The sequence below is a fragment of the Rhinolophus sinicus genome, chromosome X (genome assembly GCF_036562045.2).
Source record: "Rhinolophus sinicus isolate RSC01 chromosome X, ASM3656204v1, whole genome shotgun sequence".
Taxonomy (NCBI): domain Eukaryota; kingdom Metazoa; phylum Chordata; class Mammalia; order Chiroptera; family Rhinolophidae; genus Rhinolophus; species Rhinolophus sinicus.
The window spans coordinates 40,799,915-40,824,178 of NC_133768.1; the positions used below are offsets into that span (position 1 = coordinate 40,799,915).

The 24,264-nt window shown below is 43.3% G+C and overlaps 1 protein-coding gene across 4 annotated transcripts in view; it reads right to left on the reverse strand.

The window, feature by feature from the left end:
• The window catches only part of SHROOM4 (shroom family member 4), a 233,778-nt gene that overhangs the window by 37,692 nt on the left and 171,822 nt on the right, over positions 1-24,264 (reverse strand). For 3 of the 4 annotated variants that reach the window (XM_019717324.2, XM_074323223.1, XM_019717326.2), the window contains exons 3-4: positions 5,811-5,945; positions 982-3,448 (exon numbers count right to left, since the gene is read on the reverse strand). In XM_019717324.2, the coding sequence (XP_019572883.2) occupies positions 982-3,448; positions 5,811-5,945 (2,602 nt within the window). Of the gene's footprint in view, positions 1-981; positions 3,449-5,810; positions 5,946-10,329; positions 10,741-24,264 lie in introns of those variants that run through there. The other variant, XM_019717325.2, reaches the window with a different exon arrangement.

The window sequence follows — 24,264 nt, forward strand, 5'->3', positions numbered from 1 at the left end:
CTTCGTATAAAGGGAATAGTAGAATATGTAGTCTTTTATGTAAGGCTTCTTTCACCCCGAAGTTTCCTTTTTTTAGAAAAAAATGTATATTGAGCCATTTTGTACATCTAGTCATTCAGAAGTGTCTGACTATGCAACAACAGTTCAACACAGAAACTAACTTCTGGTTTGAGTGCACCAGACAAAAGGTGGCACTAGGGAAGCCATGGGGAAAGAATCTGGCAGCGAGTTGGTAAGGACATAGAGTCCTCCCAGAAGTACCCTGGGGGATGGTGGTGGCTTGTGTTAGAGTGGTAGGTCATAACCAGAATATAGCAACAGCCATATTAGCCAATATAGCAACAGCCATCTGACAGAGAGAGACTGGAAAAGGTAGGGGTAGGATTTGTTCTTTAGAAAACCAGACAAGTCAGATCTCTGAAAGCAAAGCCTGGGAGACCATTGGCAAATTTTGGAGCTCCAAATAGTTTTAAAACAGGAAATGGAAGGGAATACGTGGTGTTTTGTATCAGGCACTGGGCCTGACACTCTATTTCAACAATCTCATTTGATCCTCACAGCTGATCCATGAGGCAGCCATTATTCTCCTCCACTTTACAGAATGAGGTAATAAGACTTTATTTAATACTGGCCATTTTTATGCGGTAAAATTTCTTTTTTTCCCTTTAAAAATCACATAACTGCAAAGTTTGGTGGTTGAATGACTTGCTTAAGGTCACTCAGATACCAAGACAGCCAGTCAGGCTATAAGTCCAAGTTCTGTCCATTTTGTGAAGTAAAGTTATTTTATTCTAACTATAAAGATGAGGTAACTGCAATGTTGGTTGCTGAGTTTCCTACATAAGGTTAGTAAGTTACCATCTGGTGGAGCCAAGACTATACAGTTTTACGGAATTACTGTTATGTTGTCAAATGATTTACATCGCTTTCTCCTCACAAAGAGAATAACGAAGCTCACCCATCCAAGAACCAAGTCCTCACCTGCACTGTAGGCTTCCTGGGTTTCCAAGCATTGCCAGGTGCCAAGGTGCTGTCTTCGAGGGTACTGTGCTGGGGATTATGATAGCAAGCTGAACACCGAATGCATTGGTGATGGTGGCATCGGCAGTTGTAGCAGTTTGGCATCATATTTCTCTTTCGCAAAGCAGGGCAGATTTCCCCAGAACAATAAATGCAAGGGTCATGTACTACAGCTCCCTGGACACTGCAGGAGTAAGAGCAGGTCCTGTGGTAATCAAAATCACCACAGTGCAGTGGCTTACAACACATGGATTGTTCTAGACCTTTGCTTGCAAAACATTCTGAGTAAGTAGGAGTTTCTGACTGAAGGGGTGACATGGAATGATATGATTTGTCTTTGGCACGATATGATTGGTCCATCGGATGGCGCCTCAATTCCCTATAGCTAGAGCTCATTGGCGGGAAGTTTTGGTCTATAGGTTTTGGTCTCTGGGTAAAAGTCTTGTTACTATGAGTGCTTAAACCTGGCAAATGAGATGTAGATAGGGATTTGCTACTCTCTTCAAAAAACTTTCTTCTGTCTGCAAAGGGCAAGAGGATGGCTTCCTCCTCAGCTTGAGTGGTAGAAACTGTCAATTCCTTGTTATCACCTGGGTTGGAAGGGCCTTCCATGGCTAGTGCCACATGTGGCTGCAGGTTGTGTTCTGGAGACCATCTCCAGTGACCTCCACCGACTCCATGGTGAACCTTTGTTTTCTCAGAGTCTGAGGAGGATGGGTCAGATGCATTCCACCAGGTATTCAGGCCCAAAGAGGACTGGCCAGGCCTCTGGCCGGGGCTTATTCGTCCTTCTAAGTCTGTCCTAGATTCATGGCTCTCAGGGGCTTGGCTGAGGCACTCTGAAGACCTAGCCCTAAGCATCATGTTCTTATTGAAGAGCTTGTCTCTGGGGCTAGGTGGTTTTTTATGTGAAGGTAGTAGAGGTGAGTTAGAGGCAGGAATTGGAGGACTTTCTAGGGGCTCCTCGGTCTCTTCCACTGGCTCCTTAGTGTCACACAGCTGTGATAAGGGGCTCTTGCTTTTCTGAAGCTGAGCCTTCCTCCTCTGAATTTCATTACGCAGGTTGGTAGCAAAACGCTCACTCTTCCGCCGGTTTTGGATAGAGCGGCCCCGGGTCCCTCCATTTCGTCGACCACCCACCCAGCCACACTCCTTGGACTCACTGTCCCCTTCTTCAGTTGCCTCTGTGGTGCCAGCTACTTTAGTGGTTGAAGAACAGTCCCTGATTTGTTGAACAAGAGAGCCAGAGGCAGAGGGCTGCTGGCTGGCTAACTCACTGCCTGCTCTGCTTGCTCTGTTTGGGTCCTGGAGACCTCTTTCTGGAGGGTGTCCATCAGCTTCTCTATGGGGAGAACTGCTTGGGCTCTCGTGCCCCGAACCCAAAGGCCTTTCATCCACTGGTCTGGTCTTTCTCTCTTTGCTGGGCTGGTCCTTGGTTTCTCCTGCAGGGGGACATGGACTTTTCTTCCCTGTGTGGCTGCTATGTAAAGGGGACAGAGTCCACTCATGTCCATCCTGCCCAGTTTGGAGCTCCATCCCCTTGGTGACCCTGGTATCAAGGTGCACATGCTCCAAGTGGGATGCCAGCAGCTGTTCAGGGGCACTATGGCGATGGCCTGTGGGTGCTGTGAGGTGTTGAGGGCTGCTAAAAGAAGTCTTAGCTAGCTCTGCTGAAGCCTTGTTGAGTGGGCTGGAATTTATACTGGAAGCTTTGTCATATGATTTTTGGAGTCCAACAGCTTTGGATGAGGCCTCCATCAGTAGGTGCTCAGAACCCTGCTGGCTGGATTCAGGAGGTTGGCTGAGCTCACAGTTCTGATGGCCCTCGTTTGTCACTTGGTCTTGCCCACTGAGACAGCAAAACCTGTTAGGGTTCCTTTGGGATAGCGTAGGGTTTAAACTCAGTTTCTCCTGTTGTAAAGAGTCTGCAGGCTCAGGAGCCCTGCGCTGCTCTCCATTGAGGAGTTGGGATCTGGAGGCCTGAAGACTGTCTCTCCTCACTGGAGGTTGTGGCGGGCCCTTGGCAGCCTTGGCAGGCCCTGAGTGGTGGACCTCCCGTGGGCGGGATGACAGCTGGGAGCTGGGAGTCAGGTGGCCCCCGCTGGTGCGCCGGCTACTTCCTGAGGTCTCAGGCACATTAGACCTGCCATTATGGGCCTTAGTTGACCCTGGGCCTTGCATGATGCATTCTGCAGAGGCTGGCTCCTCTGGCCTGAGGGAAAGGGCACAGTCAGAGGCATTTGAGCTGGCTGAGAACGAGCTATAGGCTGAGTCACGCTGGTTGGGGTACATGTTCTGGTCAATGGGCAAGAGGTGACCCTCATAGGTGGCTTGGCCTGGTTGCTCTAGGCTCTCCATGCTGCCAATAGAGCTGCTTTTCTCAGTGCTGCAGTGCCGGGAGAGTGGACACCACTGCACACACACGTCACTGCAAGACACAGGGCATACTGATTAGTTAGCCAAGTTACCAGATCCCTTTCCCACCGTGGACAGCCCTGCCATGAGAGAAGACAGGGAAACCCAGAGGCACCCATGTCACAAATGAGAGAGAGAGAGAGATAAGGCAAAAACAGAAGGAAGGGAAACAGGGAAGGAGATGGACACCGGGGCACCATAGCAACATGGTAAAATGGGAGACAAGATGGCATATGGAAGAAGGATGGGGGACAAGATCCCAAAGACCAAAAGTGTGAGGATCCCATTGGGGGTTATGTTCTGTTTCCCTGCCATCAGTGAGTCTAGAATTGCTTCTGGCCTGTCACTGTCCCTAGGGAGTCAGCATGTGGCTCTCTGCCAGAAGAGACAAGCATAGACCATTAGCATCAGAAAGCGGCCTTAAAGGGCTTATTCAGTTTTAGCTGGCCCGTTTTGTCAATCAGTGGCTCTCGAATTTGAGTTTGCACCAAAATCACAAGGAGAGCTTATCAAAACACAGGTTAGGGGGCCTCATCTCCAAAGTTTTAGGTCTGGTTGAATCCTGAGAATTTTTGCTTGTAAGTTGTCTGGTGATACTGGTGCTATTGGTCCCGGGACCACACTTTTGAGAACCACTAGTATATAAAGCAAGCCCCACAAAGGAATTGATTTTGAAGAGGAGATTTTCTCAAGATTGCCCAGTTTTAGCTTGTGGCCCAGACAAGGCTGGAGTTTAGGCATCCCCCATTCTTTTCTTGATAATAGTAATCCTGAACATTTACCGAAGCCCTATGATGTGCCAGGCACTTTAGAGTGTCTCATTTCAAACTTAAGGGGAGAAACTATTATCTCCACTTTACAACTGAGAAAACTGAAGCTTTGAGAGGTCAAGTAAATTGACAACGTCACAAAGCTGCTGAAGAAGCAGAGCTGGAATTTGAACCCAGGCTTCTGTGAGTCCAGTGTCTTAGCTCTTCTGCTATACTGTCTGTTAAATGGGAATAATAGAAATATCTACATCAGAGAGTTGTTTTGTGTGTGAAATCAGATAACAAAAAAGTAAAGCTCTTATCATAGTCCGGGCACCTAGCAAAGCTTCAATACATGGTAGCTGCTGCTTTTGATTGTTTCCATTGCTATTGTTATCAGTGTTTTCTCTACTACTAGTATTGACAGTATAGTGGCCCCTGCCCACCCATGTTTCCCTCATCCCCCACGGTAAAGCCAAACCGGGGAGACCAAGGAAGGGGCTAGGATCAGAAACTATCTTGAATTTTAAGTACTATTTCCCACACACAAAGCTGAACTGAGCCAAGTCATACCAGTAACTCCCTATAACTAGAACCCCAGAGGTTGCAGGCTGCTCTCAGAAAGGTCACAGTTCAGAAAGCCAGAGCTGAGTGGTGGCAGAAGCCCATGAGACCCTCAGGTCAGCCTCCCCTAATTCTTGCGACCTACGCTGCCTCTTAGCCACTTTGCTCACTTGACCTCTGGACTGGGAATCCACCGATTCCTTGTTGGCAAAGGGACCTGCTACCCACCCCACCACCCTTCCTGCTGAAAACACCACACCCCCACTCCAACAGGAGCCAAGCTGAAAATGTATTCTTCCAGGACAAAATTGCCTCTGCCTCTGCCCTGAGTGCCTGGTTTCCAATGCCAAGTAAAGTCACCAAGTGGGAGTAAAGTCACCAAGTGGGGGCAAACTCAACTCTTCGCTTTCCTGAGCCTCCTCAACAGAAATCCCTTCTTGGAAGGACAATCTTATTGTGGAAGGAAAAAGGCAGCTGAGGCGAGCAGCTCTGCTGGCTCTGAACTTGCTGAAAAAGTTGTCTGCCTCTTCTAAGTAGTTGTTTCAACAACAGACAATACCATACTGCCTGCATTGAGAAGTCCTCACTGCAGGTGAACCCTGTTATTCAGAGAAGTACCATTCTGAAGGCTTTGGCTTTGTGACAGAGCTGATGAACACTGGATCAGACCACCAGTGAGCCACTGGAGACAGAGAAGAGGACCAGAACTGAGCCCTGGGGCTCTCCTATATTAAGAGATGAAGGGTATGAGGAGGAGCCATGGAAAGAGACTGCAAAGGAGCAGCCAGTGAAGTAGGATGAAAAGCAGGGGAATATGGTATCTTGCAAGTCAAGCAAAGTAACTATTTAAGGAAACATTTTCCAGAAGGAATGGGACTGGCCCAAAGTCACAGAGAGTTAGCAGCAGACTAGGACTAGAACCCAGGTACTCTGGACTCCCACTCCATTTTCTGTTACAGCATTCTGGGCTCTATGACATCCAACAGGGACTACAGCACAGGAAAAGGAGTGACCACGTGGTCTACCCTCCAGACCATCTTGAGGGGAGGGTTTCAGACTCACCTTGTGTTGCAGCCGGAATGCCAGGACAAGCTGAAGGTTTCAGAAGGGACATGCATGGTGGTAGCCGCTTCAGGGCATCCTTCCAGCAGCTTGGCCACATGCCATGAGTGCGGCCTACTGACAGGGGCGTTTCTCCTACAGCAAGAAAGGGACAGGAAGTCAGCTTAGGGAACCAGAGCTGAAATCACTTCCCAGGCAGCTTCCGCCCCCACCCCCTCTTTCCCTTAAATGAAGTAGAACATCTTGCAAGGAGCTGGTGTGGGAATATTACTGGCCCAACTCAGCTCCCAGTACTCAAATCTCCTTCATCCCAAGGGCGATCCCTGGAGATGTGGAATGTTAGCTTCATATGGCTGTTTTGTTCACAGGTGTATTCCAAACATGTACAGCAGTACCAGACACACAGTAGATGCTCAATACATATTTGTGGAATAAATGAATACTGCTGACCAATGAATAGAGAGCCTACCCTAAGTTATCTTTGAGAAAAAAATCAATCTGGCCAATATTCCAATTTTTCTCTAAGAAAAGAATAGGCAAGTGATTGAGAAGTTTGAACAAGTCAACACTGGGCTGCAGATTCTCCACTCGTTGCTTATTCATTTGATAAACATTTGTTGAATGTTTTCTGTGTACCATTTGTGCATAGCTCTGGGGATACAGAGATAAATCAAACATAATCTTTGCCCTTGAGAGCTTACAGATTAGTGAGACAGAGCTAATTCAAATAAAGTGTGGTATAGGCCTTGAGAGAGTGAAGGAGAAGATGGGCACAGAGGTGAGATGCCTGAGTATGTAGGAAAAGCGTTGAAGGAGCCCCAACTCCTGCCAGGTAAAATAGAACAAGGTGGTAAATGGTGCAGTGCTAGGCTGACAGAGAAGACTGCTGCTCAGCAGGGCAGGAGTGAATATAGGGAAACAGGTCTGAGGCTAAGGCCCTGGATGCAATAACAGGGTTTGTCTGGTACTGGAGGCTGAAGCCATAACTCTTCCACTGACTGGCTTATACAGGACCAATCCCTGTCCTCTGGTATATTTCACATGAATAGACACCAGCCTTGGATGGTGGGAAGAGCAGTATGGAGAAGAACACACGTGGGGCATGGCTAGTACCAGAAGATTAAAAAAAAGATTGATGAGAGAGAGAAAGGGAGAAGGGGGGCGAATAAAAAAAGGAGGGATGGGATGAGAGGGAGGGAGGGAAGGAGGGATGGGGAAATGGGGAGAGAGAGAGAGAGAGGAAGGAAGGAAGGAAGGAAGGAAGGAAAGAAGGAAGGGTGGGAGGGAGGGAGGAAAGGAGAGAAAGATAGATGTTGGAAGGGCCAGACAGATGATAGACATAAGAGGGAAAGATGATACAGAGAAAAACAAATGACAGAAAGGGAGAAAACCCTGAGAAAAATTATAGAGAAATACGTAGTAGAGAGAAATGGATGATAGAGAGAGATGAATGACAGAGTAAGAGAAACAGATGATAAATAAGAAGATGACAGGTAACTAGATGATAACTTATTTAGTAATTGATTCAGTCACTTACTATCATACTAGACACTGAGGATGCAGAATTGACTAAGACAAGGGCCGCTGTTTTCAACAAGCTTGTTATATAGTTGGATAATTCAGCGCAAACACAGAAAATTCCAGCAGTGCAAGGCTCTAGAGAGCTACGGCCTAAAAAAGTAGTCCTGGGGAGAACGGCCTTGCTGGGAAAAACATCAGTGAAGTGGTAACAGGCCAGACACAGACAAGGAGGTATAAGAGGAAAGGCAGAGGAAGCTGCTTGTCAAAGGTCAGGAACCAGAGCCAGAGGTTAGCAGCAGTGGCTAAGGTTTACGGGCAGGAGAGCCAGATGAAGCTCCCACTTTTAACCACATTGTTCTATTATGGATTTCAGAGTGCCCAACAGGGAGGCTGAAGGCACAAGAAGGCCTTGGGACAGGGATGTGCCTGCTCCCGAATCTCATACAAAATACCCTGGCGCTAGAAATCTCTCCAGTTTCTGTTACCCTGTAGTCATCCGTTAACTATTTATGAGGCTTCGCACAGAAGTACAACGTAGTACTAAGGAATGTGTACTATGTGAATCTACTATGTACTATACCTCGAGGCACTTAGGATACAGTGGATAACATCTCTCTTATTTTGGGCTCTTTTTCCACATCTACAACTCCTGAAGTTCTTCTGAGTCCAGGGTTTAAAATGTGGGCAATCGGACTTAATACCACCTCCCCGCAACTGTCCAATTCCTCACTGAGTTTCACTGAGTCTTAACTTATGATATCTCTCTGGCTTTGCCTCTCTCTCTCTATGTCCATTCTCATTGAGACTATACCACATAATCACACTTCTCCTCCACAGAACCCACCACCAAAACCCCCATTCTAGTCCAAGCCCTAACACTTTCTGTACAAAATACTATGTCAGTTTGCCAGCCAGTTTCTCTTTGTTCCACCTCCAGTCACTGCTTTTAGATCATATCATGTCAAACACCAACTGGATTACAGCACTCTGCTATTCAAGAATCTTCACTGGCCCCCATTTACCCTGTCCTGCATCAAAAGTAAACTGGATCAGACTTTCAAAGCCCTTCATAAGCTATCTTTACCCAGCCAACCCAATCTCCCATGTCTCAGCTCCAGTCACACTCTGCAAGCAACTTTGTGCCTTTGCTGTTGGTTTTCCAGTAGAATCTAGCACAGGCTCTTGAGTTGGATCATCTTGGTTTGAATCCTAGCTCCACCTCTTATTAGCTCTGTTGCTTTAGATAGGTGACTTCATTTTTCAGAGCTCTAGTTGCCATGACAGTAAAATGGGGATAATAGTACATAATTAATGGGGTTTGTAAAGATCAAATGAGACAATGCATGCCAATTACTTAGAACAGGGTTTAGTAAGCTCTCAACCAATTTTAGTTATTACTATGACAGTTCCCTCTGCCTGGAATACCCTTTCCCATTTTGTTAACCTAAATCTCAACCATTCTCCAAGATACTGCTCAAGTACCATCTCCTCCAGAGAGCTCGTGTTAGTAATCCAGTCCTCACAATTTAGCCCATAACAATATGTTTTATATTGTGCGTCATTATTTCAGGTATGTTAGTCTCATCCTACCAACTATACTGAGCCAGCAGGCGAGACAAAAACGAGTGAGACAGATCTAAGTTTATATCCTAACTTCCACTTTGGCTGTGTGATTCTATGCAAGTCACTTAACCCATCTAAGCTTCAGTTTTCTTATATGAAAAAGGGGATTTGAGATAATGTTCTCAAAGCATCTGGGATGTAGCCTGATTCATAGCAAGTCGTCAATAAATAGTAGGTACTATAATAAAAGTTATCTGTTCAGACTTGGCCTTCTTTTTTTTTTAATTGTCCTTCTTGATGATTCAAAAGTACTCCCACCTGGGTCTGTCCATCCAAGGTCGAAGTTCTGCTACACCGCTCCCTTGCCACACTTGGAAAAGTAACTTACAAAGGCCCCTATTCTCTCTAGGGTTTCTCCAGGGATAGAAAACAATCCCAAAAGAGGCAGAAGCAAGACTGTGGGGGTTTTTGGGACTACTGGGAAAAAAACCACAAGCTGGGCTGAGAAAAATCCCAGCAGAGGAACTTCAGCCAGAGCTGGAGCCTTCTAGCCCCAGTTTCATAAAGGAGAGGAAACTATCTATATATGATCTAATACTTGGTCTATAATTATTCCTGAATAGTCCTAGACTTAGTCCACACTTACATTCCAATCCTAGCTGTGTGACCTTGGCCAAGTCACTTCTCTGAGCTGCAGATTCTTTGTCTGTAAAATGGGGAGGATAACCATTCCTGACTCATGAATTAGAGTCTGAATTAAATGCAGTCCCATGTATGAAATCACTCAGCATAGTGCCTGACATACTATAAACTTTAAAAAAAAAATAACAGGGACCACTTACTGAATACTTAAGATGTGCCAGGCACTAAGCACTTTGCATGCATTAGCTGATTCAATCCTCACTCCAACCTTATCAATAAGAGGTATTATTATCCACATTTTACAGATGAGAAAACAGAGACACAGAAAACTGAATTGCTTTGGTAATCTGCCATTGGAAATGAGGCTCAGACCCTCCAGCCTTTTCTAGGATACCACATCTTCCCCAAAGAGCAAACTGTCTCAAAAAGTGTGTATAGCTGAGGCTTCTCCTAGCCATTTCCTCAAGAAGTAGTCAGAAAAGGAAAGTTTCAGTAGTCCTAGAGTTTAAACCATCACTTCTTTAGGCAGTGGGGATGTGGGATGAGGAGAAACAAGTGGAGAGGTAACAAAATGCCAACCACTAACTAGGCAGCACCAGGCCTAGCTGTGGAAGCAATAATCCCTTTCTTCTAAGGCTGGCTCAGGCACTATCATTAAACATATACCCTATCTATCATTCATTACCCAAAAACTCCTTTCTTAGGAAGCAAAAAGTAAGTGATATTGAAGAAAGAAAGCAGAAGAGGGGAGGGGGCAGCAGCCATGGTAGCCATGGCTACTCGTAGTACCTACCAGGAAAGTTGCCCAGGGTGGGGAGATTGCTTAGGAGAGAGCTGGGTATCCAGCCAGCTCAGATGCTCATCAACATCCCCTCCAGCCAGCCCCCAGGGCTTCTTTCTGCAAGCTGGATTCTCCCTTAGTTGAGAGCCATTTGCCTTCTTGTTAAGACCTCCTGAGATGACGGACCATCAGCCCAAGATCCTGAGTGTGATCCAAGGGGCTCAGGCACAGTCAGGTCCCAGTTTCAAGAACAGAAAGGAGTGGTGTTGAAGGCAAGGTATGACCATCAGCCTGGTTGGGCCTAGATATGGCCACAGCCTTAGGGAATGACAGCCAGTGTCAAGAGCTGGATAAGAGTGAAGACACTGCTTCAGAAACCAGCCAGCACCCTGGTGGCAAAGGAAAGGATGAAAGGCAGTTCCAGCAGCATAAACAGCCCCCCTGTTCCCTACCACAGGCTCCTATGAACACTGGCCCACCCCCTTCCACAGCTCAGAGGCCAATAAGGAAGCTGGGCCCCCAGCCACTGCTAGAACTCAGGAAAGGAGCAAGGAAATGATGTTTGGGAAAGATAAAGCGGGTGTCTAAAAAGAATTTTTAAAAATACACGTAAGTGAGAGAGAAAAATACCCCAGACACATACACTTAAAAGAATTCCTGTGCTTCCTGGACTGAGTTGACCCCACCCAGCCATCTCCGCAGGTCCTCTGGGCCCCAGAAAAGGAAAGCCCAGAACAGCCAGGCCTAGAAACCTCCAGGTCCAGAAGAGCAAGTAGCACTACAGCTGATTTTACACAGCTGGGGGCAAGTGACTTAGAGATTTTCCAAGGTGAAGTTCCTGCTGAGATAGAAAGATTCACAAACTATTCTGGGCCGTATTTATAGGGTCTGTGCTTCCTTTGGCCCCAGAGCAGACCCAAAGAAAATTCCATGTCACACCAGAGACTCCACCTCCAGAAGAGTGGTGCTGGGAGTCAGCATCCCTGGCTCTGCCATGAATTTGCTCTGACCTCTGGCAACTTACTCACCCCCCTCTGAGCTTCCGTTTCCTCTCTGCAAAATAAAACACTGGACTCCATCACAAACAACCCTTCTAGCTATAGCATGCTATGATGTAACAGTCCTAGGCCCCAAGGTTGGGGCTTCAAATGATGTCCTCATCGACCTGTGCAATCGCCAGAACCCAGAACAACCCCACATGAGTTTGTTGCACACTTTAAGCCCAAGCTCAGGCATCAAAATTTAAGTTTTCTTAGGGATTTAAAGTTGGGGATTTCCCCTCATAATACTCCTAATCCCTACTCCAGTTTCCTTTGGCCTCTGGTCCCAATTCCAGCAAATTCTGGCTCCTGGAAGGGCTTACGCCACCTCCCACAGGACGAAAAGTATGCTAGAGCCTTTCCTCTCTGGGGAAATCATGCCTGGAGGCTGGAGGCTGCTTCCCCTCTTCTCTCTTTACTTCCTAGGGAAGTCTGGGTTCATGTTTGTCTATTCCACAAAAGGCAGGTGCCATTCAAGTAAGCCCTTAGGCCCTCCTTTGGTAGTTAGAAGTACTGTATAGGGAAAGTTTAGGGATTTTATGGGCATATGGATCTGGCTTGGAGTTTCAGCTTTACCACTGACTTGTTTGGCCTTGGGCATGTCACAGAACCTCAATTTCTTCAAATGCATACTTTCAAAAAATTGTATCTGTTATTACTATTATCCTGTACCCAATATAATAATGGGCAAAGTACTATTAGTAGCAAGAAAAATAACTTCTTCCATCTAAATGAAGATGAAATAGAAAGGACTAGTTAAGAGAAAGCTCAAAAACCAAACCTAGTACTCTAGAACAGAACTTCTCAAAACTTAGTGGGCATACTGATCTCCTGGGGATCTTGTCAAAATGCAGATTCTGACGCAGGAGGTCTAGAGTGGGGTCCAGATTCTGACCTTCTAACAAGTTCTAGAGTGATGCTGATGCTGCGGGTGTGATAACCACACTTTGACAATACACTAGGAAATACAATACCATTAGCAGTATACTAGGGAATAACCTATGGCTTGGGGCGAAGGCGGGGGAACAACTTCAGGATAAACAGTTTCTTCTCGTCATTACTGAGGCCTGGGTGTCCAGCCTTCCTTAATCTTCTGGTTGCCAAGTGTCTTCCTCCTTCCATTCATCAACCCAGCCCATAAACCAGTGCTTCCCTGATGAGGCTTGCCGATCCCCACTTCCTAACAAAATAAAGAGCAATGAGTTTGATCACAGTCTGGCCCTGTCAGTGGCCAGGTGAGGCTGAGGAAATTATGACTAGAGGCACGAGAATGTTCATGGGACTGGCTGGGGTAGAGAGGCTGAGTGGGAGTATGAGTTAGTCAGTCAACAGATGAGGTGATAGGATAGGCAGGTGGGCACAGACAGCATATACTTGCAAAATCCTTGGGTTAAGGAAGGTAAGAGGATAATGTGAACAGTTTGGCTGATTTGGGAGTTGGGAAAGCGGCTGGGAGATGTCATGGGGGTAAAGAGAGCACCCTCTCGCTTAGCACAGCTAACTTCCAGATAACATGACCAAGTATAACCTCCTATGTTTGAGGGAGGGTAAAGATGATGACTGCATCTTTTCCAAGCATACAGAGGATAAGAACTGGGCATGGGTGCAGAGAGTAATGAGCACATGTAAGCAGAAGTGGCAGATAAGCCAGAAGCTAGCTCCCAGAAGAGTCCTTGTAAAGACTGTTGGGAGAGGCGACAGGAGGGAGGAGGAGGACCGATTCTGAAAGGAGTCAATATCTAGCTGCATTAGTCGGCTGTCACCCCAATATCTTCAGAAGCACTAACCATCTCTGACCCTGGCTCCCAGCAGGACCTCTCAAGAGATACTAGAAAGGGGGCAAGTAGGGGAGAAGCAGAAAGAGAACCATAGCTCTGCCCTACCCCAGGGCAAGAAGGAAAATATGGCCCCAATTGCTTGGGGTTGTGCTTAGTCTGAGGTTTGGGCCACAACCTACTGCAGGCTCTTTCTTTTCTGGTTTTTAATTAGTTTCAGGTACACAAGATAAAGTAATACTTAGACGTTTATCATTTATATCCCTCACACTGTGTGAACCCCCCTCCCTGCATCCACTATCCCTCTGACATCGCACAGAGCCATTACATTTCCACTGTCTCGATTTCTAATGCTGTACCCCACTTCCTGTAACCATATACATACATACACACACACACACACACACACACACACACACACACACACAAAATTATAGTTGGCATCCATTATTGTTCAGCTTCAGGTGTACAGGGCAGAGATCAGGCATCTACATCATCCCTGAGGTGGTCTCCCTAATGGGACAATTGTCCATTGGATACCCTACAACATCTTTACAACATTATTGATTACATTCCCCAAATTAATTTTCAAAACCCCGTGGCCATCTTGTGGTTACTGACTGTTTTCTAATCCACTCACCTTCCCCCTTATCCCCACGCCCCCGCCCCTCTAGCAACCCTCAGTTTTTCCTCTATGTCTCCAAAACTGTTTCTGATTACTTCATTCACTTATTCTTTTCTTTAGATTCCACATACAAGTGAGATCATATGGTATTTGTCTTTCTCTGTCTGACTTATTTCACTTAACATAATGTTCTCTAGGTCCATCCATGTTGTTGCAAATGGTAAGATTTCATTCTTCTTTATGGCTGCGTAATACTCCATTGTATAAATGTACCACAGTTTCTTAATCCAGTCATCTACCGATGGGCATTTCCGTTGTTTCCATGTCTTGGCTATTGTGTATAGTGCTGCAATAAACATAGGAGTGCATAAAGATTTTTGAATTAGAGTTTTGGATTTCTCCGGATAGATACCTAGGAGTGGAATTGCTGGATCATAAGGTAGTTCCATTTTCAGATTTTTGAGATACCTCCATACTGTTTTCCATAGTGGCTGCACCAATCTGCAATCCCACCAACAGTGCACAAGCGTTCCCTTTTCTCCACATCCACGCCAGCACTTGTTGTTTGTTGATTTATTGATGATAGCCATTTTGACTGGGGTGAGGTGGTATCTCATTGTGGTTTTTATTTGCATTTCTCTGATGGTTAGTGAGGTTGAGCATTTCTTCATATGTCTGTTTGCCATCTGTATGTCCTTTTTAGAAAAATGTCTCTTCATGTCCTCTGCCCATTTTTTAATTGGGTTGTTTGTTTTTTTGGAGTTGAGTTGAGTTTTTTATAAATTTGTGATATTAACCCCTTATCAGATATATCATTGGCAAATATCTTTTCCCATTCAGTAGGATCCCTTTTTGTTTTATTGATGGTTTCCTTTGCTGTGAAAAAACTTTTTAGTTTGATGTAATCCCACATGTTTATTTTTTCTCTTACTTCCCTCACATAAGGGGATATATCAGTAAAAATCTTACTCCGGGTAATGTCTGTGAAGTTTCTTCCTATATTTTCTTCTAGGAATTTTATGGTTTCAGATCTTACATTTAAGTCTTTAAGCCATTTTGAATTTATTTTTGTATATGGTGTAAGGAGGTGGTCCAGCTTCATTTTTTTGCATGTGTCTGTCCAGGTTTCCCAGCACCATTTATTGAATAGACTGCTTTTACTCCACCTTACATACTTGCTTCCATTGTCATAGATTAAATGGCCATATAGGCATGGATTTATTTCTGAACTCTCTATTCTGTTCCATTGATCTATGTGTCTGTTTTTATGCCAGTACCATGCTGTTTTGATTACTGTAGCCTTGTAGTATAATTCGATGTCAGGTATTGTTATACCTCCCACTTTGTTCTTATTTCTCAAGATTGCTGAGGCTATCCGGGGTCTTTTATGGTCCCATATAAATTTTAGGATTATATGTTCTATTTCTGTGAAAAACATCGTTGGTAGTTTGATAGGAATTGCGTTGAATATGTATATTGCCTTAGGCAGTATGGACATTTTAACTATATTAATTCTTCCTATCCATGAACATGGTATGTGTTTCCATCTATTTGTATCTTCTTTCATTTCTTTCTTCAGTGTCTTATAATTTTCTGAGTACAGATCTTTTACTTCTTTGGTTAAATTTATTCCCAGGTATTTTATAGTCTTTGGAGCAATTGTAAATGGGATTGTTTTTTTAATTTCTCCTTCTGATGTTTTATTATTGGTATATACAAATGCAACTGATTTCTGAATATTAATTTTGTATCCTGCTACTTTACTAAATTCATCTATCAGCTCTAATAGTTTCTTGGTGGAGTCTTTAGGGTTCTCTATATATAGTATCATATCATCTGCATATAATGACAATTTTACTTCCTCCTTACCGATTTGGATGCCTTTTATTTCTTTTTCTTGTCTGATTGCTGTGGCTAGAACTTCCAGCACTATGTTGAATAGAAGTGGAGAAAGTGGGCAACCTTGCCTTGTTCCTGATCTTAAGGGGAATGGTTTTAGCTTTTCCCCATTGAGTATGATGTTAGCTGTGGGTTTATCATATATGGCCTTTATTATGTTGAGATATGATCCCTCTATTCCCACTTTCTTAAGGGTTTTTATCATAAATGGCTGCTGGATTTTATCAAATGCTTTTTCTGCATCTATTGATATGATCATGTGATTTTTATTTTTCATTTTGTTAATGTGGTGTATCACATTAATTGATTTGCGGATGTTGAACCACCCTTGCATACCAGGGATGAATCCCACTTGATCATGGTGTATGATCTTTTTAATGTATTGCTGAATTCTGTTCGCTAATATTTTGTTGAGGATTTTTGCATCTATGTTCATTAGAGATATCGGCCTGTAGTTTTCTTTTTTTGTGGTGTCTTTGTCTGATTTTGGGATCAGGGTGATAGTGGCTTCGTAAAAGTGTTTGGGAGTCTTCCTCCTTCTGGATTTTTGGAAGAGCTTGAGGAGAATAGGTGATAATTCTTTTTGAACGTTTTGTAAAATTCACCTGTAAAGCCATCTGGTCCAGGGCTTTTGTTTGTTGGGAGATTGTTGATTACTAATTTAATTTCCCTGGTGGTAATCAGTCTATTCAGGTTTTCTGTTTCTTCTTGAGTTAGCCTTGGAAGGTTGTACGCCTCTAGAAAATTGTCCATTTCTTCCAGATTGTCAAATTTGTTGGCATATAGTTGCTCATAGTAATTCCTTAAAATTTTTTGTATTTCTGTGGTGTCTGTTGTCACTTCTCCCCTTTCATTTCTGATTTTATTAATTTGGGTCCTCTTTCTCTTTTTTTTAATGAGTCTGGCTAAAGGTTTGTCTATGTTGTTTATCTTCTCTAAGAACTAACTCTTGGATTCATTGATCTTTTGTATTATTTTTCTGGTTTCTATTTCATTTATTTCCACTCGGATCTTTATTATCTCCTTCCTTGTATTCCCTTTGGGCTTATTTTGCTGTTCTTTTTCCAGATCCCTTAAGTGTGAAGATAAACTGTTGATTAGGGATGTTTCTTGTTTCTTTAGGTAGGCCTGCAATGCTATAAATTTCCATCTTAGGACTCCTTTCGCGACATCCCATAGATTTTGTGTCGTCGTGTTTTCATTTTTGTTTGTCTCGAGATATCTTTTGATTTCTTCCTTGATCTCCTGGTTGACCCATTCATTATTTAGTAACATGTTATTCAGCCTCCATAAATTGGTGTGTCTTCCAGTTTTTTTTTCCTGTAGTTCATTTCTAATTTCATAGCACTGTGGTCAGAGAGGACAATTGGTATGATTTCAATTTTCTTAAATTTGTCAAGACTTGTTTTGTGGCCTAACATATGGTCTATCTTCGAAAATGTTCCATGTGCACTTGAGAAAAACGTGTATTCTGTAGCTTTGGGGTGAAATGCTCTGAAAATATCGATTAAATCCAAGTGGTCCAATGTGTCATTTAAGGCCGTTGTTTCCATATTGATTTTCTGTCTGGAAGACCTGTCCCTTGTTGTCAGAGGTGTGTTGAAGTCCCCTACTATGATAGTGTTACTGTTGATCTCTGTCTTTATGTCAGTCAATATCTGTTTTATATATTTAGGTGCTCCTATGTTGGGTGCATAGATGTTTACTAGGGTTATGTCCTCTTGTCAGATCGATCCCTTTATTATTATATAGTGCCCATCTTTGTCTTTTAATATGTTCTTCATTTTAAAGTCTATTTTGTCAGATATAAGTATTGCAACTCCAGCTTTTTTCTCATTTCCATTTGCATGAAATATCTTACTCCAACCCTTCACTTTCAGCCTGTGTGTGTCTTTTGATCTGAGGTGAGTCTCTTGTATACAGCATATACAAGGGTCTTGCTTTCTTATCCACACAGCCACCCTATGTTTCTTGATTGGAGCATTTAATCCATTTACATTTAAAGTGATTATTGATAGGTACATAGTTATTGCCATTTTTAAATTTGTAGTTAGATTGTTTTCATCTTTCTTCTATTTACAGAATTCCTTTTAGTATTTCTTGCAATGCTGGCTTGGTGGTAATAAATTCCTTTAGCTTATTCTTTTCTGGGAAGCTCTTTATCTCTCCATCAACTTTAAATGAGAGTCTTGCTGGATAAAGAAATCTAGGTTGTAGGCCTTTGTTTTCCATCACTCTGAGTATCTCCTACCACTCCCTCCTGGCCTTCAATGTTTCTGTAGAAAAGTCATTTGATAGTCTTATGGGAGTTCCCTTGTATGTAACCCTTTGTCTTTCTCTTGCTGCTTTTAGGATTCTCTCTTTGTCTTTCGCCTTTGCCATTTTAACTATAATGTGTCTTGGTGTGGACCTGTTTTGGTTTATCCTGGTTGGAACTCTCTGCACTTCCTGGGCTTGTATGTTGGTTTCCTTCATCAGGTTAGGGAAGTTTTGGACATTATTACTTCAAATATGTTCTCAATCCCTTGCTTCCTCTCTTCACCTTCTGGTATTCCTATGATGCATGTTGTTGCACTTGATGTTATCCCAGAGGTCTCTTAAACCATCTTCATTGTTTTTTATTCTTTTTTCTTTCTGTTGTTCTGTTTGGGTGATCTCTGCTAACTTGTCTTCTAAGTCGCTGATTCGATCCTCTGCTTCATCTAACCTGCTGTTAATTCCTTCAAGTGAGTTCTTTATTTCAGTAATTGTGTTCTTTAGTTCTAACTGGTTGTTCTTTATGATTTCTACATCCTTCTTTATGTCGTCTCTAAGCTCCTTAAACATTCTTGTCATCAGTGTTCTGAACTCTGTCTCTGACAGGTTGGTTACCTCTGTTTCATTTGGTTACATTTCTGGAAGTTTCTTCTGTTTTTTTATTTGGGACATGTTTCTTTGTTTCCCCATTCTGGCTGACTCTCTGTGCTTGCTTCGATGTATTAGGTAGATCCCCTAGAGTTCTTAGTTCTTGCTGGGTTATCTTAAGTAGTATGTGTCCATTATATTTGACTTGCACCACTTCGTTCTTCTCCTCTGCGTGTGCTCCAAAGGTGACTCTTGTGTTGTGTATATTGTCCTGTTAAAGAAGATCTTTAATTGCTTTTCACTTGTGAGTAGGTGGGGTTAACTCCTAGGCTGACTAGTTGTGAGACTTGGCTCTGCCCACTGCAGGGTGTTCTGCTGCATGAGGGTTGACCACTTAAATGTGGTTTGGCCTCTATGGGCTCTTGTGCCTGTAGAGAATTCCCTCTGGGTGTGTCACTTGTAGGTCAAACCCGGTAGTACTCTGGTTTGGTCTGGAGTTGGCCTCTGTGTGTGTTGAATCTTGTGCCTCTTAAGCTGGGTCCTGGTAGGGCAATTTCAGAACAAAGCAAATCACCAAGCACAACAACAACAAAGGAAAAATCAAATACATTCACATGTAAAAACAGCAGACAACCCACACTCAACACAGGCAAAGATATCAAAGATATAAAGACAAAATAAAACAAAAAGCAAAAAAGAAACAAAAACCAGCAGCACCAGTCTTGGCTTAAGCCCACCAAGTAATCTCCAGGTTGTCCTCTGCTGTACCAAAGAGTCCTCTGCATATTGTGTAAACAGAGTTGGTCATGTGGTCCCCAGAGTGACGTTGGAACTGCAGATTTAGATGCGTGGGGCTGAGGGGTCTGGATGGTAGTTTCTACAAAGTCAGTGCAGTTTCTGCTCTTGCCTGTACACATGCACACTGAAAGTAGCACCACCAGCCCTGTGTCCAGATCTCCTGAGTCTTAGGGTACTTCTTCCGTGTTTGTGTGTGTGTGTGTGTGTGTGTGTGTGAGATTTCTGAGCTGCTGAAAGCCCAGAGCTGCATCTGCTGCTTACTGCTGATCCCTGGGAGTGCCTCCGCAGTTGTAATTGCCCCGCCCTAGGCAGGCCAGAAAGGGTGGGGGCTGGGGATGGAGGGGTCTTCTCTCTCCCAGCCCAGCCGTGTCACACTCTTCCCGCAGGCCAGAAAAGGTGGTGGCTGGGGGTGGAGGAGTCTCTTCTCTCCTAGCCCAGCAAAAATCACACTCTTCCCAGCCTCTTCCCTGGGTCAGAGCTGCACACCAGTCTTCCCAGAGCCTGAGCACTAAGGCTCCTCTGTAATCTGACACTACTCCTCAGTTCAGGGGCCAGTTTAAGTCTCTGGAAGGGTGGGGGTAGGATTGGAAGAGCAGGGGGAGGGTCCCAGACATGGAGTTTGTGTCCTTTGTCTGGCCTAGGGCCCAACTGGAGGTATCAGCTGAGGTTATTGCCACAGATGCCGGCTGCGTCCCCACAGCCGCAGATGTGGGCTGCATCTCCACTCCGCTCCCTTCCTTCTTCCCCTGCTTGCCCAATTTGCCCACCTTCAAGTAATCCTTGCACAAGTCTCTTAGCTGTGCTGCATGATGAGCAGAGAGTCCTTTGATAGGTTATAGATGTCCCGTTTGTGCTCTTTCTTTTTTTGAAAGTGTTTAGATAAGTACAAGCACAAAAAGGTGTCCTTGATTAGCTCTGTTTACTTTCTGTGGCTCTTCTAGCCTCCCCTCAAATAGCACATTCCACCTGTCCCACATGAAGGAGTCCAAGCTCATTCTGGCCTGCTCAGCAGGAAGGGAAGCCCGCACACAGGCCGGTGGACAGAACAATACAGAACTTGTTTACCTGACAGAAAAGGGGGAAAGCAGTCTGATCATCCTGGAGGGATTCAAAACTACAAAGGCCCACTCACATCCCACTGTTAGCTGAGGGACCTGCAAATCTTGCAGCCTGGTGATTTAGAGATCCTTACTACAGACCCAACCAAATGGGAACATGTATGTATATGTGTATGTACTGTGTATAAATGTGCATGTGTATCTGTGTGTATGTGTATTTGTATGTGTATGTGTGTATATGTATATCTGTGTATGTGTATGTGGGTGTATGTATCTATGTATGTGTATAAATGTGCATATGTGTATCTATATATTTGTGTGTATGTATATATGTATGTAAATGTGCATTTCTGTGTGTGTATGTATATCTGTATGTGTATTTGTGTTTATATATTTATGTATATGTGTATACGTATGTATGTATCTGTATGTATGTGTGGGTGTGTGTGTGCATGTGTGTGTATGTGTGTGCAGGTGTATCTGTGTGTATGTGTATGTATGTATGTATAATTTTAGAGAGAATGTTTAGGACAATGGCTTTCTTTTCAGTCTGGGAAAGTTATAATCTGAGTCATCTGAAATATGGGAACTTTATGTAGATGGGGCTTTTGGACCCCAGTTCTGCCTTCCCATCTTTTCCCCTCCTCCACCTGCCCTCAGTTCTCTGAATAGCCAGGTCAAGATCTTCCATGTAAATCTGCTGAATCCCCTTCTCCAGTCTCCACCTCAGGATCCATCACAGGGTAAAAGAAACCAAGGGTAGTGAATAAGAAAGGAAGGGAATGTTGAGGTAGAAATAAAGTCTCCCCCAACTGCTGTGGTGTGTGTCAGGGGGTGCTATTGGCTTTCCAATTAGAGAGTGTTCATCTGGTTAGGGCCTTTACATTTGACCTTCTGTTTTCATTTCTCTATTTTCACAGTGGACTCTTTAAAACATGGAGACACCTCTTTTTCTAAAGAATGTTGGAAGGGGGCAATCATATAAGTGATATGGAAGAGCTTTGTAAATACTAAGGGCTAGAAAAATGCTTGGTAGTTTAGAAACACAGTTCTTGGAATTCTCTTGGAATTTCATAGTGGGCTAGGGAGCATATTCTAGTTTTTCAATGGATAGTCTGATAAAACATACCCATCATAGATGGTTTCTTGTCAATTATCCCAAAGGCAAGGAGGTGAATAGTGCATATTTTACAGTTTCTAGAAGCAAGGGGAGCAAGTCAAGAACTGAATAAAGAGGGCTTTTCTCCCTTCCCTGTACAGACAAAATCTAAGGGTGCAACACCAGAGGGCTAAGGGAGACTTCAGAGGAACACATGGGGAAAATGACAACAGGTTTGCAGAGCACCATCTATAGAGTCAGCTTCTGCTGTAATGCTCTATTTCCTAAACAAACACCCAGAGTGATAAAGAAGATGGAGGATGTTTGCCCTCCAGCTCTGGTTTCTATCATTAATATTTGTAGCATCCTTTGGGAAGAAGGTTACAAGAATAATACAAGATTTTCTTTCTTCTCTCTTTAAGCCAATATATCTTTCAGTTCAAACTCAGTACTGGAGATAACTACTTTTCAAAGGAAAGATGTAATCCACAAAGGTTTTCACCAAAGTCAAATCTCAAAGCCCTTAGAATTATTTCTGGCCATTCCCTGAGTCATCTCCACTGCTAAAGACATGAAGCCCTAAGACAACAGCTAACATTAGGAAGTATCCCAACAGAACCAAGAATACTTACTCACTGTGCTTTGAGCAAACATGAAAATGAGGAAGGGCCAAGGCTTAGCAGAGCTGGAGCACAATGAGCAAGGTGGACAGCAGTAGGAAATGAGGTTGGAAAAGTGCCAAGGCCAGATCATGGAGTTTTCCAAAGTCAAGGTAAGTAGTTTGAATTTTATTCTCAGTGCAATGGGAAGCTATGGGAGTTTGTTAAGCAGGGGACAACCATGATCTAAGTGTTATAAAGATCTCACTTGACTGATGGATTTAGGTAGGACAAAAGTAGAAGCCAGGGAACCAGTTAAAAAGGCTCTTATAGATACGAGATAATAGTGGTTTGTTCAAGGGAAGAAGCAGTAGGGGTAGGGAAAACAGGTTTGATTAGATATATCCTGAAGAGGTAGAGCTGAGAGTATTTGTTGATGGGCTGAGTGTGAAGAGTGAGGGAAAAAGAAGAATAGACCATGACATTTGGGTCATCTGGCATCTGTCCCATCTTAGCACACAATTCATTCCCAAAACTGAGTCATTAATAGTTCTAAAAAAATGTTGGCAGTCTTCATCATTCTTTTATTCTAGCATTTATGGAGCTTCTATCTACATTTAAGGTGCTTGGACAGGTGCTATGGAACACGCCAAAATAAAGAAGATATAATCCCTGTTCTCAAGGAATTTACAGTGTGATGTGGGTGAATAAAGATACCTAAGTAACCACTAAACAGAGCAGAATGGCATGTTATAAAAGAAATGCTAATGAAATGAGAGTTAAACAAAGGAGAAAGCTCAACTGGTTGAATCAAGGAAGTTTACAGACTCTGAGCTAATTTTTGAAAACTCAGTTCAATTTCAACTGGAGGAGGCTGGAGGAGAGGTCATGCCAGGTTTTTCATCAACAACAGTGGGAAAAGCAGGAACATGCTGAAGTTTCTATAAGGCACACATGAAGTAAAATTAGAACGATTCAAGAACATGGTGGGCCATAAGTATCAGGATAAAGCATTTACTTTACATAATCCAATAGTCAAGAGAGAGGCTTTGGAGGTTCCAGGATAGGAGAGCAGCATGGTAAAAGCAATATTTTAATAGACTATTCTAGGGACTATATCAAACTACAAAGCTTCTGCACAGCAAAAGAAACTATCAACTAAACGAAGAGGCAACCAACCGAATGGGAGAAGATATTTGCAAACACCTCCAATAAGGGGCTAATATCCAAATATATATAAAGAACTCATAGAATTCAACAACAACAAAAAAAAACCTAACAATCCAATTTAAAAATGGGCAGAAGATATGAACAGACACTTCTAAGAAGACATACAAACAGCCAAAGATATATGAAAAAATGCTCAACTTCACTAGCTATTAGGGAAATACAAATCAAAACCACAATGAGCTACCTCCTCACACCTGTTATCATCAAAAAGACAAGTACTATCAGGTGTTGTAGATGTTGTGGAGAAAAAGGAACCTTCATATACTGCTGGCGGGGATGTAAATTGGTACAGCCACTATGGAAAACAGTGTGGAGGTTCCTCAAAAAATTAAGAATAGAATTACCATAAGACCCAGCAATCCCTCTTCTGGGTATCTACCCAAAAAATCTGAAAACATTTATTCAAAGATATGTGTACCCCTATGTCCATTGCAGCATTATTCACAGTGGTCCAGACTGGAAACAATCAAAGTGTCCTTTGATAGATGATTGGATAAAGAAGATGTGGTATATATACACAATGGAATATTACTTGGCCACAGGAAAAGATGAAATCCTGCCATTTGCGACAACATGGATGGATCTTGAGATTATAATGCTAAGAGAAATAAGTCAGAAAATGTCGAGAACCATATGACTTCACTCACATGTGGGATATAAACTGAAAGCAACAAAGGAACAAGACTAACAAAGAAAGAATGAAACACTCATAGACACAGACAAGAGTTTAGTGGTTACCAGAGGGTAAAGGGGGAGGGGGTGGTAAAAGAGGGTAAAGGGGGTCAAATATATGGTGATGGAAGGAGAACTGACTCTGGATGGTGAACACACAATGTGATATATAGATGATGTATTATAGAAATGTACACTTGAAACCTACATAATTTTAACTATACAATGTCACCCCAATAAATTTAATAATAAATATATAATTAATTAATTAATTTTTAAAAGTCTGTTCTAGTAGCCAAGTTTAGGGT